General features: G+C 44.2%; 1 protein-coding gene across 2 annotated transcripts in view; it reads left to right on the forward strand.

The window, feature by feature from the left end:
* Positions 1 to 13,535, forward strand: part of EVL (Enah/Vasp-like) — an 89,072-nt gene that overhangs the window by 74,118 nt on the left and 1,419 nt on the right. Inside the window, exons 6-13 of one of the 2 annotated variants that reach the window (XM_010136756.1) lie at positions 2,498 to 2,727; positions 3,372 to 3,493; positions 6,840 to 6,900; positions 8,870 to 8,936; positions 10,257 to 10,323; positions 10,428 to 10,490; positions 12,784 to 12,850; positions 13,228 to 13,285. In XM_010136756.1, coding sequence (XP_010135058.1) covers positions 2,498 to 2,727; positions 3,372 to 3,493; positions 6,840 to 6,900; positions 8,870 to 8,936; positions 10,257 to 10,323; positions 10,428 to 10,490; positions 12,784 to 12,850; positions 13,228 to 13,285 — 735 coding nt within the window. The remainder of the gene's footprint in view (positions 1 to 2,497; positions 2,728 to 3,371; positions 3,494 to 6,839; positions 6,901 to 8,869; positions 8,937 to 10,256; positions 10,324 to 10,427; positions 10,491 to 12,783; positions 12,851 to 13,227; positions 13,286 to 13,535) is intronic. The other variant, XM_010136757.1, reaches the window with a different exon arrangement.

Here is a 13,535-nt window from a genome sequence, read left to right on the forward strand (position 1 = left end):
GCTTTCTCCACCACAAATGCACCACCTCTGCAAAGGGGTGACATCCTGCAGCCACGTGGTCCCACCATCCTGCCTGTGATTCCTGTCCTGCCTGACAAGGTCAAGGGACCCATAGATAAAACAGGCCAGGACACTTTGGCAAATGTACCTGTGAATGGCCATCCTGAAGAACAAACTGCTTTAGGCCCCTCTGGGACACAGGTGAAAAGTGTGGATGGGTCCTTCTTTCCACACCTAGGAGCTGCGCTCTCCTCCCTGCTGCCCCCCATTGCCAGCCCCCCCAGCTCCTTTGGCCAGGCTCCCTCCCCATCCTCCCATCCATCATCTCGTCCTCCACAGCAGTGGTATCGCTCTCCTCCCTGCTGCCCACCATTGCCAGCCCCCCCAGCTCCTTTGGCCAGGCTCCCTCCCCATCCTCCCATCCATCATCTCGTCCTCCACAGCAGTGGTATCTGCCCATGTCACACTGTCTTCCATTGCCTTCTCCTTATGCTGCTGTGTCTGAGGTGACTATGCCCAGGAGGACCCCTCCTCACATGACTTCATCAGCCATTGCCCACTTGAGTAAGTACTGGTTTTGAATGAGTTGCAACCTGTATGAAGCCTTAGTTTTCAGCTATTTAAAAAGCCCTGTTGGCACTGCTCGTGACCGCTAGAAGGGCTGAGAGACCCAAGGCTCCTCCTGCTGTGTGTGATTTCTGAAACCAAGGTAGAAAAGTATCAGCATCACTCAGGACTGGTCCAGGGACATTCGGAGCTAAAGGCAGAGCAACAAGCAAGAATTACCTGACCAGGGCCTGGGTTGCTGGGTTGTTGCAATACATATTCTTACTGTATTAGCCCAGAAGGAGACTTTTATCGTTCAGCAGAATCAAACTGCCTGTGACAGTAGCGTCATACAAAACCTTTTTTCAGCTGGTCCAGACGAGGCAGATGGGCTCTTGTGAAGCTGGAGGACAGGTCTGTGGTAGACTCGTTGTCTGTAGCAATATTGGTAAAGGTTGTAATTTTCATTCTTCAGTTGTATTTCAGTTATCAGCAAAAGGTATAACATGGATTTTGTTTTAGTTACCCAGAATCCCCTGTGCTTGTGTAATTTATTTCATTCTAGAAACTCTCTTCCTGGTATAAACTGCATTTATAGTTGAGGGCTTGTCACTATAGCTATTTCAGCAAACCTTTTTCTTTGCAAACAGATCAAGAGCTTGGGTTTGCCGCTTTGCACGTGGTCTTGATTTCTAGTGCTTGTGTAAAGCCTGCAGAGTCAGAACAGTTACGAGTAATACCTATTTGCAATTCAGATCGTATGTTTTGTGACTTGGATCCATTCCTGTTTATAACCACATATAACAATTTAAGTGCCTAGAAAAGGAAGAAAACTGAGACATTTGCTTTCACTTTCTACTAAAAATACTACTGCAACCACTTCAGCTGATACAAGTCACTTCAGTCCTTCAGCTGATATAAGTCCTTGAAATCCACTTTGTTCAATAAAGTTATTTTAAACTCACATCAGTCCATTATTGTGACTCTGTTCAATTTTTTGCCTCAGGCCGGCCTCTAATTAGGTGGGTGTAGTTTTGCAATTAAAATAAACTGTGCCCACAATGGATTACTAGCTATTATGTTTGTGAACCAAAGAGGGCTTGAAATGTTTAGGGTCTGTCTGATAGCAGCTATGGCTCATTTCAAGAATGGAATTAGGAGTGTGAAATAATGGCAGAAGTAACCACAGAAATAAGGCAGTACTGTAAGAAAACCTAGATGAGAGGAAAACCAGGCTGCTAATGTTAAATACAGTTTCAAACAGTCCTCAGTCAACACCTGCCTGTCTGTCAAAATAGCACTAACTGAACCTGTGATTATCTATTAGGAGCAGCCAGTTCTGAGGGAGTGTAACATGGGGAAATACTCTTTGGGAGGTGTATTTGTTCAGCTGACCTGTTACAGACAGACAGAATACTGCAGTGGAGTTACCCACATCTGCCCCTCCAGCAGGCTGATGCTTTGAGGAGCCTTGCTGAACCTCGAGGAGCTTGGAGCTGGACTCTCCCTCTGTTATTTTACGAGTCTGGCTGAGGCCGCACACCTTCTGCTCACCAGAAAGGAGGTGTCACTGTAGCACGTGATCCATGAAGTTGTCAGATGTAGTTTATTATCTCCTTGTAGAAAGCTGTATGAGAGAAGCAGAAAAAGTTGCCCCTTATGAATTGGGAAGCATTGTATGTGTTTTGATTTTGGCACATAGTAACAAAACTAGCCCAGCCAGGGAGAAGGAGGAGGGTAGTTTATCAGCGACAGGGTCTTGCAGGAAGACACTGTAGCTGATTGACCACTGATGCAACCACCGTTTCCCATTCTTCTGCGTGCTTGGTGCTTCCTTGTGTTGCTCACTTGTCATGCAGCCAGGTCGTGGTCCTGGGAACAGGAACGTGACCTTGTGTATGGGCTGGAGGAGGTCATGCTTCTTGTCTAATTCATATTCTCTTCATTTCAGGCCCAGCACTTCCACCTGGTCATCCCAGTGGCACTGCTGTGATCCCTGCTTCATCTGGGGGGCCCCCACCTCCACCACCACCCCCAGTCCCTCCACCAACCATGGGATCTGCACCACCACCACCACCTCCACTGCCGGTAGGTGCCGGCCAAGGGGCTGGCACTGAAGATGGGTCAGTGTCAGGGCTCGCAGCAGCTCTGGCTGGTGCCAAACTAAGGAGAGTTCAACGGGTAAGGAGGTGGTGCTGGGACTCCCCGATGGGCTCTTCTCCACTGTGGGAAAGCTGTGTGCAGCTTGGTGTAATGGTCTGCCAATCCAGTGTGAAACATGGTGACACACGCTTCAGCTGACTATTAGGTGAACTTTTAAACATGAGTTTGTAGCTGAAATGAATCTGAGCAGGAAATGTTTAGTAGAATTTCTGCTCTTCAGAAGTTGTTAATTAGCAAATGGCTGCACGTTCTTATGTTGCCAGGATTTCATTACTTCTGCAAAGTCTACCACTGTAGTATCTGTTACTGTTTTCAGTCATTATAAGTGGTTAAAACTGCACCATGTTTTAAAAAAAAACAGGGCAATCCTTACATCAGTAAGTGTCCACTTAGGTAAGGGTTGCATAACCATGCGTAAACATAATCATGAACAAACAGCACTGTGGGTTTTTTCATCATTTGCCCATACATTTGCCTCACCCAGACTGTTCCTAGTTTTAGTAAGGTTCACGTGGGTCTTCTTCCCAAGGCAGAACACTTCCTGTCTCTGGGTTTAGCCTGTGATTGTGATTGCTGTCCCTAACAATTAGGGAAACTAAACATTAAGAGTGTAGTTGTAAATGAAATTTTTAATTAATTCCAATCTTGATTTCTATCTTAAGCCAGAAGATGGTTCAGGAGGGTCCAGCCCCAGTGGGGTCTCGAAGAGCGATGCCAATCGAACAAGTAGCGGAGGAGGCGGAGGAGGACTAATGGAAGAAATGAATAAATTGCTAGCAAAAAGGTTTGTACTTAGACTTGAAGTAAGCACTAGTGTGAGCTCTGCAGCAAACTGTGGAACAAGGTGCTGGTTTTGGTGCTTCTTTGCGATTTGACAGGTCCCGCATAGGTCTTAGTCACCAGCATCGCCTGGTCTTTCATGTTAAAGTGTAGGTGTTGCAGCAATAGTACCTGGCAGAGTTTAGCTGCTGTAGCAAATCCTGCAGTGTGGTAATGGTCAAAGATGGTGATAAATATATCCTCTGGGGTTTTGCCATTTTACCAGATCTGTTCCAAAGTTACTGTTTCTGGAAACAGTAAACTGTGAAAGGAGCTTATCATTCTTTATGCAGCACGTTCAGGATGTTGGGCTCAAAAGTATAAAGAGAAGCGCGATAAAAGGACGTCTTGGCAGGTAAATTATTATCGATCCTCAGTCTGTTTCAGAGAATCTAGCCAAGTTATTCTCCACTAAAGCAAGTTGTGATGTATCAAGCTAAAAGGCACCAGTTATTCCAATTATTTTTGCTTTCCCTTTTCCCCGATTCCATCAGTAGTGTTCTGTCTGACTGTAACTCCCAAATTCCTAGTGTTAAATGTTTTGGGTTTAACTCCAAAGACTTTTTAACTTACAAATAGTGAAAGAAAAAGATGAGTAAAATAACGAAGAGTAGGTACAATTGTATAGTGTGAAATGGAGTTTTTAAGTAATGTTGTCTAGGATAAAAACAGTTTCCAGTTCAGAGGGTCTGACTCCAACTCTTCTCCATGTCCTGTTCATTTCAGAAGGAATTCTGAACATGGTCTGTGGATGCAGTCCTTTGGAAAGCATTAAATAAATACTCTACACCATAAAAAGTTATCAGCAGTGTAAAATACCAAATAGATAATTTCCTCTCATTTCAGAATCAAAATAGTTTAATAGCTTTAAATGCTTCACCCTCTGATCTGTTTTGTGCCGCCATCACGATTGACCTCACTGAACTGGAAGATGTCTGTAAGCAAAGTACGGTTCGGTGACTAGGTGCTGGGGTAACTAGCTCGGTGGAAGCAGGCAGGCTAGACAGACATCTCACATACTTGGATATAAAAATCCTACACGTTTCTGTCATTCTAGTCTAACGTGTGGCTTCTGGCAGTGGGATCTGGAGTCTTCAGGTATTCAGGGTCAAATCCCTTCACTATCTTAACAAAAGCACCTGTGGTGCCGTGAGCGCTGTGCTGCCTCTAGTCTGAAAATAACTGAGCAGCAGATCCTTTCCTAGGGAGTTGTCATTAACAGAGTTGTCTCCTAAACCTTGCTTTGTAAAGCTGTAGAAGTCATTGGAAATGCACAGGTGTCAGTCAAGGGTGCCATCCGGGCACATGCTGTTAAACTGATACTGAGAGGACTTCTTTCAGCTGCAAAACCTTTTTTATGTCTGATGACATAAAGGGAAGAACCTGGCGCTGTGCCTTTGGTTGCTGGCAGGCAGGAAGTAAACTGAGCGTGTTCAGTACAGAAGTCACTGAGTGATGAGCATGGGATCTCAGAGGCCCTTCTCTGAGCAGAAAACGACATGCTTAGAAACAGAGAATGTGGCCAATGCTGGGCAAGTAACGGAGGAAAATGATTCTGAGAGCTCAGGTGGTAAAAATGTGGCTCTCTAGATTTAGCGGCCCCTGTGAGATTAGCCCTTTGCTTCGGGATTGAAGTGCAAGCAGAATAATGAACTATCTCAGAAACCACTATAATTTCTCGTCTAGTTAAGTTTGTTGCAGGACATAATGCTAACACTGGCAAATATTTCCTTCGCTCAGGTTTGTAGTCATTATAACCTTTTTTTCCTCAGAAGAATCAAGTAAATATTAGAGAAAGACTATAAAAATTTCTGATCTGATAAAACTATTAGTGCAGTTGGATATCTGGAAATAATTCCCCCAGAGCACTGTGTCCTACAAACATGCATGTGTTTTAATCCTCTTTTTGTCAAATTTACATAAAACCCTCCAATTTGTGTATCCAGTGAGGCTTTATGTTTGCCAGCGATATGAAAAAAACCCCGAAACAAACCTTTGACAAGTTCATGGCAGTATTTTGCAACTTAGAAGCCTTTCTAAGTGCCACTTGGGATTATTTCTTTTCTATGAGAAGGATTTTGTCCACTTCAGAAGGAAGACTAAATGAAAAGCCTGTCATACTGGTGTTTTAAAAAACAGTGTTCACAGGTGGATAAGGATCATCACAACCAAAGACGACGTAGAGACTAGAGCTGCAGTTCCTCTAATTGTTTAAAATGGGAAATTGGATGTCTAGAGAATCCGTAACTGGCACACTTTAGTACTCTTTAGACTCTAAATAAGGCTCGAAAATCAATGACTTGATTTTCTTCAGCTAGTGTGGCTAACATGCAAGAAGTTTTACCATGAGTTCTTCAGATAACCAACGTCTTCGTTTACTCTCATATTCAATTGCTCCAGTAGATGCATGCAAGTCTTTGCCACTTGCTTCTAAAGAATTTTGCCTCTCTTTGGGAAGCAGGACAGAGTGAAGGTCTCAGGTCCTCACTCAGCTTCTGTAGGCACCACCAACGCTGCCAGTCCTGGGACTGCAGGGCTCGGGAGCTCAGCTGCCTTTCAGTTGGATTTGAGACAGCAATAATCTCCTATTGTTCACCAAAGGCACTTGAAAACCCAGGCTGGTGCACTTGTTTCCTCACTCCTGGTCTCCAGCCAGACCTTTCCCACCCTGGAGGGAACAGAGGTCTTGGCAGAGCAGAAATGGCACCCAGTCTTTCCTGGTGAGGATGGTCCTGGATTGAAGAGCTTTTCTGACTGTTTTCCTGTCACGGGGGAGTACTGCCACAGCCCTTTCTCTGCTTGGGAACAGGGATGGGAGGTTACAGGGCAGGTGGCAAAATGATATTGTAGCTGTCTGAAAACATAGTGTCACCATTGCAATACCCACCTGAGTCACCTGGGGGGCAGGTTGGGTTGGTTCTCAGAGGGGGTTGGATTGTTCCTCCTGTGCAGGACACAGGAGCCACCCCTTCTTGCGCCCTAGAGGGAAGCCATCCCTTTCTCATTCATTTTCATACCCAGCTGCATTTCTTTCCTTTGCTTCAACGTATTTGCTTATGCTCTGCTCCCTGTGTTCTTCTGTTAAACTCCATCTCATAATATTGCCCCTCTCCCTGAGCTGTATCGCCACAGTCTGGGTTCCTCACCTCCACCCCAACCCTACACAACTGAACACATCCAGCCTTTGTCGCGTTCCCTAGGATGAACTAGGTAAATAAGAACTGCTACCAGAGCCTGAATGAGCCTTCCCACGTGAAGGAGATGTTTCTAGAGGGCTGACTGTGTGTCCTATCTCATGTTCCTTTGCAAAGGAGGAAAGCAGCATCGCAGTCAGACAAGCCAGCTGACAAAAAGGAAGAGGAAAGCCAAAACGTAAGTGAAAGACTCCTCACTGTTCTGCTCTTGCAAATATGTTGATGTGCTGCCTCGTAGCCAAAGTCCTGTGCTCGTTCCCTGTGTGTGTGGCAGGCAGTGTGACAAGCAGTGCTGATCCACGAATGCACTGGCGCTAGCTGCTTCCACCTTTCCTGGGAACAGCACCCTGTCAACAAAAACTGCCTCCTTCCTCACAGGTGAGGTATTCTCCAAACCGGGTTAATAGACGTTTCCTTACGATCTGATCTGGGTCTTGTAGGGTATGGTAGATTCTTGCTCCTTAAGAGCCATCGAACCTTCTGTTTAATCACGTTTCTTGTTTTACATTTGCGGCTTCAGCTAAGCTGAAGTGGATTATCAGCCATGTGGTGTAGCTGTGGATTGCCAACCTCTACGCAAAGCAAAAATCAGCTCACTTCAGACCCCAGAGTGCACATAAACCAGGTCTCTGGGGGTGAAGGGGAAACAGAGTATTAACCATTAGACCGTTCAGAAGTTAAAATATGCGTTTGTGATACTTACACTAAAATGAGATAAAATTTGGACAACTTCACAGAACTTTGGTTCATTTGTGGTTTAACTGTTCTTTCTGTATGTTGTCCACAAAAGCAATTAAGCACGAGTTTTGATTTGACTCAGCCTTGATGTAGCAATTTGCAGTTCAACATGCGGTTTAAAATACTTTTTTACCCACTGAACTTGTAAAGGATGGGAAATCTTTCCAGTTTCAGGAGAGGCCAGGATTTATGCTGTGTCCTTTCCACTGTGGTGCTTTTCTGGGCTGCTGTTCCTGCAGCGTTCCTGTTGCTAGCCAGTACCCTCGTGAAGGCACTCTGCCATGGCTGCAAGTTCATAAAGCATCGCGTGTGCCTTATAGTACCCATACAGGGATATTACCTCCAAAGACAGAGTAACAGCTGCTCAGTAGGAATCTATTCAGAAAATGTAGGTCTCACCCCAGTCTGAAAGGTTTGTAGCAAGAGCTGGAATAAGCACTTTGTGCTGTTTAAGGAGAAAAGCAGCTATTTTTCACATGTTCCTCAGCGCATGCTTCAAGCGTGGAATTTGCCTATTGAATCTGCTATGCAACCATTGCTCTCAGTCTTGCCACAAAGCTGGTTTTGAACCATACACTCAGAGATGAAAGGTACCATTTGTCTTCAGCCTCTGCTGTCTTTCTGCCCCTTCTTTCTCCTTGAAGCTCTGCATTAATTTACATTCCCAGTCTAACTTTCTGATAGTGTCAAACTGTTTAGAAAGGTGTTTAATATGTACCTTGAGTACACTTTATCATATCTTCTGTTAAACTGGCTGCAATTCCATTTTACAACACACAGTTAATGCTTTGCCTGAGCATGTTTTGAGGGCTGCTAAATAATATTGACATATATGTCAGATATATGGGTGAGTATTTTATGATCTGTCACACATAAATCTTGGGAAAAAGATTCCAAATCTGTGATGTAGTGTTTAATCTTCCACTTAGGAGGAGTGTTGATTGAGTTAGTTACATTGTGTGAGAACCTGGACTACTCTTACTGATACCAGTGGCCATTGTAGGCTACAAGGCTGGGATTTGACCTACTGTTCCTTCAGATGGCTGTATTTCCATATCACAGTTTCTAAATTTGGGAAACAGGTGGATTGTGTTTAGACAACAGCAGTCAGCACTTCAGAATGATAATTCAGCTTGGTTGGGTATTCAGGGATGGGAATGATTTAGTGGACTCGTGAAAAGGTGTCCATATTAGCAAAAAAAGAAAAGGGATGTATTTTGCCGTGGTGAGGGGAGAGAACGGTTAAAGGGTAAGTGGACTGGAGCCCATACCTTGGCGGCAGTGCCTGTTGGACGTACGTGGAGGAAGCTTGCTTTTGTACCACCTGTGCTGCAGCTGATCTCCAGAGTAGAAGAGGACTCTGCTCTTCATCTCCCGAATTCAGTAATGTCCTGTTTTTCTCTTCATAGGATGATGCTAGCACCTCTCCTTCACCCAGTACACGAGGTCCCGCCCAGCAGCAGCAAAATCCATCAGGTATTAAATCAAACTACTAGTGCTGTAGATGTTTTCTTAATCTAGTCTTCTCCACCACCACTAGACTCTGGGTTCGTAATCCTACTTCTGAGTGCAGCAGCAGTGACTAACAGAAAATTTCCCAACTACCTACTGTTTTAAAAACAGTCTCTTGCTGAGTACAGTGATTTGTATATGCTTGACAGCCAGTTTAGTTAACGAGGTCCCATCATGTAGCTGAGGATCTGCATCTTCAACATTGCGCCCCTAAATCCTCTAAGAGAAAGAAGCTATTTTATTTTACTTTTGGTAGTGCAGCTATCCTGGTGTATAGTGTTGGGGTTTGGGTCTCACACTGTTATCCTTCCTTAACCTAGCAGCTTGTTGCACTAAGCCTGATCCTAAGAGTTACTAGGTGAAATTAAGAAGTCCCCAAAATGTGTTTTCCTGTAATGAGTTGAAATAACTGTATCTGAGTAGATAAGCTGCAAGCCGGTCAGATTCATCCTTGCATCAGCCTTGGCTTTCGTACATGCTGAAAGAAACCTCTCCCAAGGGAATGAGTATTTAACCATTCCAGCTTCCTTTTGGAACAAAGCCACGATTCCATGCTTTGCAAGGGAAGAGGAAGAAGCCGGGAGAAAGGTGCATGTAAGTGAGGAACGAGATCTAGAGATTTCCTGAGAGTGCCCGTAATTCTTTTTTAGGACCTCACAGAGGAGCAAACCCTTGTATATAAAGTTGTGTGTTATTCAAGTCTCTGAAACAGTTCGCTTTGGTTTAGAGTATTTGCATAGGGGGAGATTGGGACAATAGTAAGCATTTTCAGTTACAAGGGTTATGTAGTGCAGCTCTTGGGAATGTTCTGTGAGTTAGAAATGTAGACAATGTTAAATAAATTCTCTGTGGAGATTTGTGTAGTGGGGGTCTCACTGCCTCTTTTTAGATACACCCACGTTTTCTGCCAACTATACAGTCAAAAAAATATAGGACTTTTTAACTTAAAATGTAAGTATTGTACTGAATAAAATAATCCTTGCAGCAATTAGCCTGTATTTCTCAATAGAATTGATTGATACTTTTCCTCCTACTGTTCCAGTTCCGTGTCTTTTATTGTATTAACTATCCAGTCCCTAATTAAAGAGATCACTAAGCAGATTTTTGCCAGTGCTTTCTCTGTAATATAGGCAACTGCACTCGTTCAGCAATCCCACTTACCTGGACCTTTGATTCCACTCATCCTCACTGAATGAAAGCAGCTGTATAAGACAATCACCTCCAGGATGTTTTTATCATTAGATAAAAAATAATAAACGGTAACTTTTCATTTTTGTTTTCCAGACTCTGGGAAGAAGCCATGGGAAAGGAGCAATTCTGTTGAAAAGCCTGTATCTTCATTACTTTCTAGGTGAGCTGCACGGGATATCCCGGTGGCTGGCTACCAGTTGGGATGGTCACGCAGTCCCTGTGGCATGTGCACAACTCATGTCTTGTTTCATTCCATTGCTGTAGAAATCCATCAGTGGTGAAGAGCTGTGAAGCTAAGAGCCCCACACAATCCCACGTGTCTTCTAGGTACGGGCTAACAGCCCAGCTTCTTAACTGTCTTGGCTTGTCCTTTGGCTAATCCCATCACTCAGCACTAAAGCTTGTCTTCTGTCATGTCTTTTACTCATTCTCTTACAATCTGCTTTGTCACTGCACAAAGTGTGAAGGTAGTGTGTGTCTTGTCAACCACTGATGCTCATGTGGGCACAGGCATCACATGTTAGTCACACTTAAGCAACCACTTAAAGCACCATGCTCACGGATCAGAGGCATGGGCTTGGCAGCGCGCTGTGCCACGTGGAAGGCAGGTTTTGGAGCATCTTTTTACAGCAGTTTCAGGATGATCCTGCCAATAGAAGTTTTCATTGTCCAACATGTGTAGAGATTCAAAAGCAAAGGCAGAAATGATCTGAAGAGCCTGCAGCTGGGAGAGGGGAAGTTATTCCTCCATCCATGCAACTGCAGTGGGTGCATTTAAGAAAGGAAAGCAAAGCTTGGTGCAATAAGTTAATAGCATTGAGCTGTAAAAAGGTCCAGCCACAGACAGAACATTCAGAAATATAGAGTACAAAAGATGACAGGAGGCAAAAGCCAAGAAGTAGGACTCCAGAAGTCCTGTCATACCTGTCAGGATGTTTTGTTGGTCAGAACAGCCAAGCTGTAGTATCACCACCCTTGATTTTTACCCACAGATACTAAGTTTGATGTTGGACAGCTAAAGAGAGACTTCTGTCCGTTGCTGGTTCAGGGCCACCCAGTGCTACCGCAGTGCTGCACACACTGAGATGGGTGGATAAGCTGAATAAGGAGGTTGAACACAGGCTTACATGTGTTTAGCATTTAATGCAAAGAGATCCCTTATTTTATGCTGTTACATGTACAGCAGTGCTGATAGTCTGCAGAGAGAAAGTTGCCAATGGCAACAATCTGCACGTACTTGGTGCTGTGTTAGAAGATGCTGGAACATGCCCTGCTTAAACGTTCAGAGGGATACACTAGTGTTACTGCAGCAAAATACAGCCTCTGCAGCTTTCCTAAAACCAGTAGGACTCGTTGGTTCTAGGAAATATGTTGGAGTTTCTAATACATATAGAAAGACCATTCCTTCTCCTTGCAAATGGGAATGAAGCATGGACTAGTTAAACCAGCCATCAAGTTTTCACCAGCTGTCTCCTATAATTCCATTCCATCCTGGGAGGAGGAGTTTTCAGTAAGAAGAAATCCTTTTCTAGTTTAACACCTGGACTAGTACTCAGTGCTTGATTGCTCAATTGACTTCTGTGGGGGAAGTGGGGCAGGTTTCAAAAGCTCTCAGCAGTGACCTGTTTCTGTTCCTGTTCAGTCTGATGGCATTTGTGTCTGTCTTAACTCCCAGCTTAGCTGTGAGATGGTGGGAGACATGTTAAGATTTTCCCGAGAAAGGGTTGCAAGACCAAGTGTACCCTCAGGAGAGGCAGAATCTCTGCCAGCTGCCAGTTTGCACCCAAAGATGATGGTAAAGTTATTTGAAGCTTTTTCTATTAATTATATAGCATGGTTAATTTTTGAAAAGTTTTACAATTACTGATTAAAAGAAGTAGTCAAGCAGCTTCTGCTTCCTAAATTTATTCTATCAGCTGTCATCAGGGTTTGGCCCACTGACTACTACTATCCTGGAAGGCCAATAACACTCGGGTGTACCAGCCATTAAGGCCAGATTGCTTTTGTTTCTGGGTTAAGAAACAGTGCCTGTGCTACGCAGTGCTACTTACCTAGCTCCACTTGACTCAGTCAGGCCTTCCAAGGAAATGATTACTGGGTTAATATTTTCCCTATAGTATTTTTCTAACCTGTATTCTACTCTTACTTTACCACCCAATCAAAGTCTAGGTGGTCAGACAGGGTTGCTGTACAGAAAACAGACTGTGAAAGGAAACCAGACATCTCGCTTGCAAGTTGCAAATGCTGTAATACAAGACTTTGTTGAACAGGCTCTATCCCCTGAAGACATCTCAGCATTTTCTACTCTGAAACATTGAGACGCCCAACAGGAGAAAAAAAAAGAGTAAATTAAGCTTCAGTGCAATCTTTGTGCTCCTTCCGCTATGTAGGCAATAGGAGAAAGCAGCATCTTTGAGGGTGAGGCTGTGCAAACGGAAGCAGCGCTGCTCTCTGGCTGCCAAGCCCTCCTGAGCGGCACAAGAGGGAGCCTACGGTCCAGCGCTGAACACAGGTGCTCCTGCTCTGGGGTGGATTTCATCCACACCGTCAGGTGGGAGTAGCTTAGCGTGCACTGCAAGGAACTGATTGACTTTTTTATGCTCTTCTTCCATTTCTCAAGGATGAAGCCAGTGAGCAGCAGCAATGATGTGGCTATGGATGCCTTAGACTTTGATCGAATGAAACAGGTGAGTGAAAAGGGCTTTCACACTGAAGAGATTTGACGAGCTACCCATTTTCCCCCATGCATGCGCTGTACAAGCAAAACAGCTGTTCAGTCTTCTGATTTCCTCTATAACTAGGTGCTTAGAGAAGGGCTAGCTGGTGAGCAGCAAGAGAGCACAGTCTTACTGCTATTTGATCAAGATACCGGTACAGAAATGTGCAAATAAATATGCCAGCATCTTCTGCATCTTTGGCCTGGGAGTGCAGATGTAGCTGTTAGCTGTGCTAGGCTCTGATCGTCAGTGGAGGCGGGGGACAAGCACAACCATGTTAAATTTGCATTTTCTTCCACCAGTTAGAAGGAAATTCTGAGCAGCTGACTTGTGTTTTGTCTCATCAGGAAATATTGGAGGAAGTTGTAAGAGAGTTACACAAAGTGAAAGAGGAGATAATTGATGGTAAGAAAGAGAAAAATTATTATTTTTCTCACCTTTATGACTAATTTCCTGTAGATAAGATGATAGGAACTGCAGAGAGTTCCCTGGTGTTTTCAGACTTCTCTGACCAGCTCTGACTGATGTACATTCACATTTGAAGAATAAGCATCTACTTTATCTGAGCTCTGATCATGACATTGTCTTTACATCCTTTATTTTTACGCTGTTGACACAAGTATTTTCACTCCCAATCTGTGAGAAATTCAGTGGT

The sequence above is a fragment of the Buceros rhinoceros genome, unplaced genomic scaffold (genome assembly GCF_000710305.1).
Source record: "Buceros rhinoceros silvestris isolate BGI_N320 unplaced genomic scaffold, ASM71030v1 scaffold9555, whole genome shotgun sequence".
NCBI classification, from domain to species: Eukaryota; Metazoa; Chordata; class Aves; order Bucerotiformes; family Bucerotidae; genus Buceros; species Buceros rhinoceros.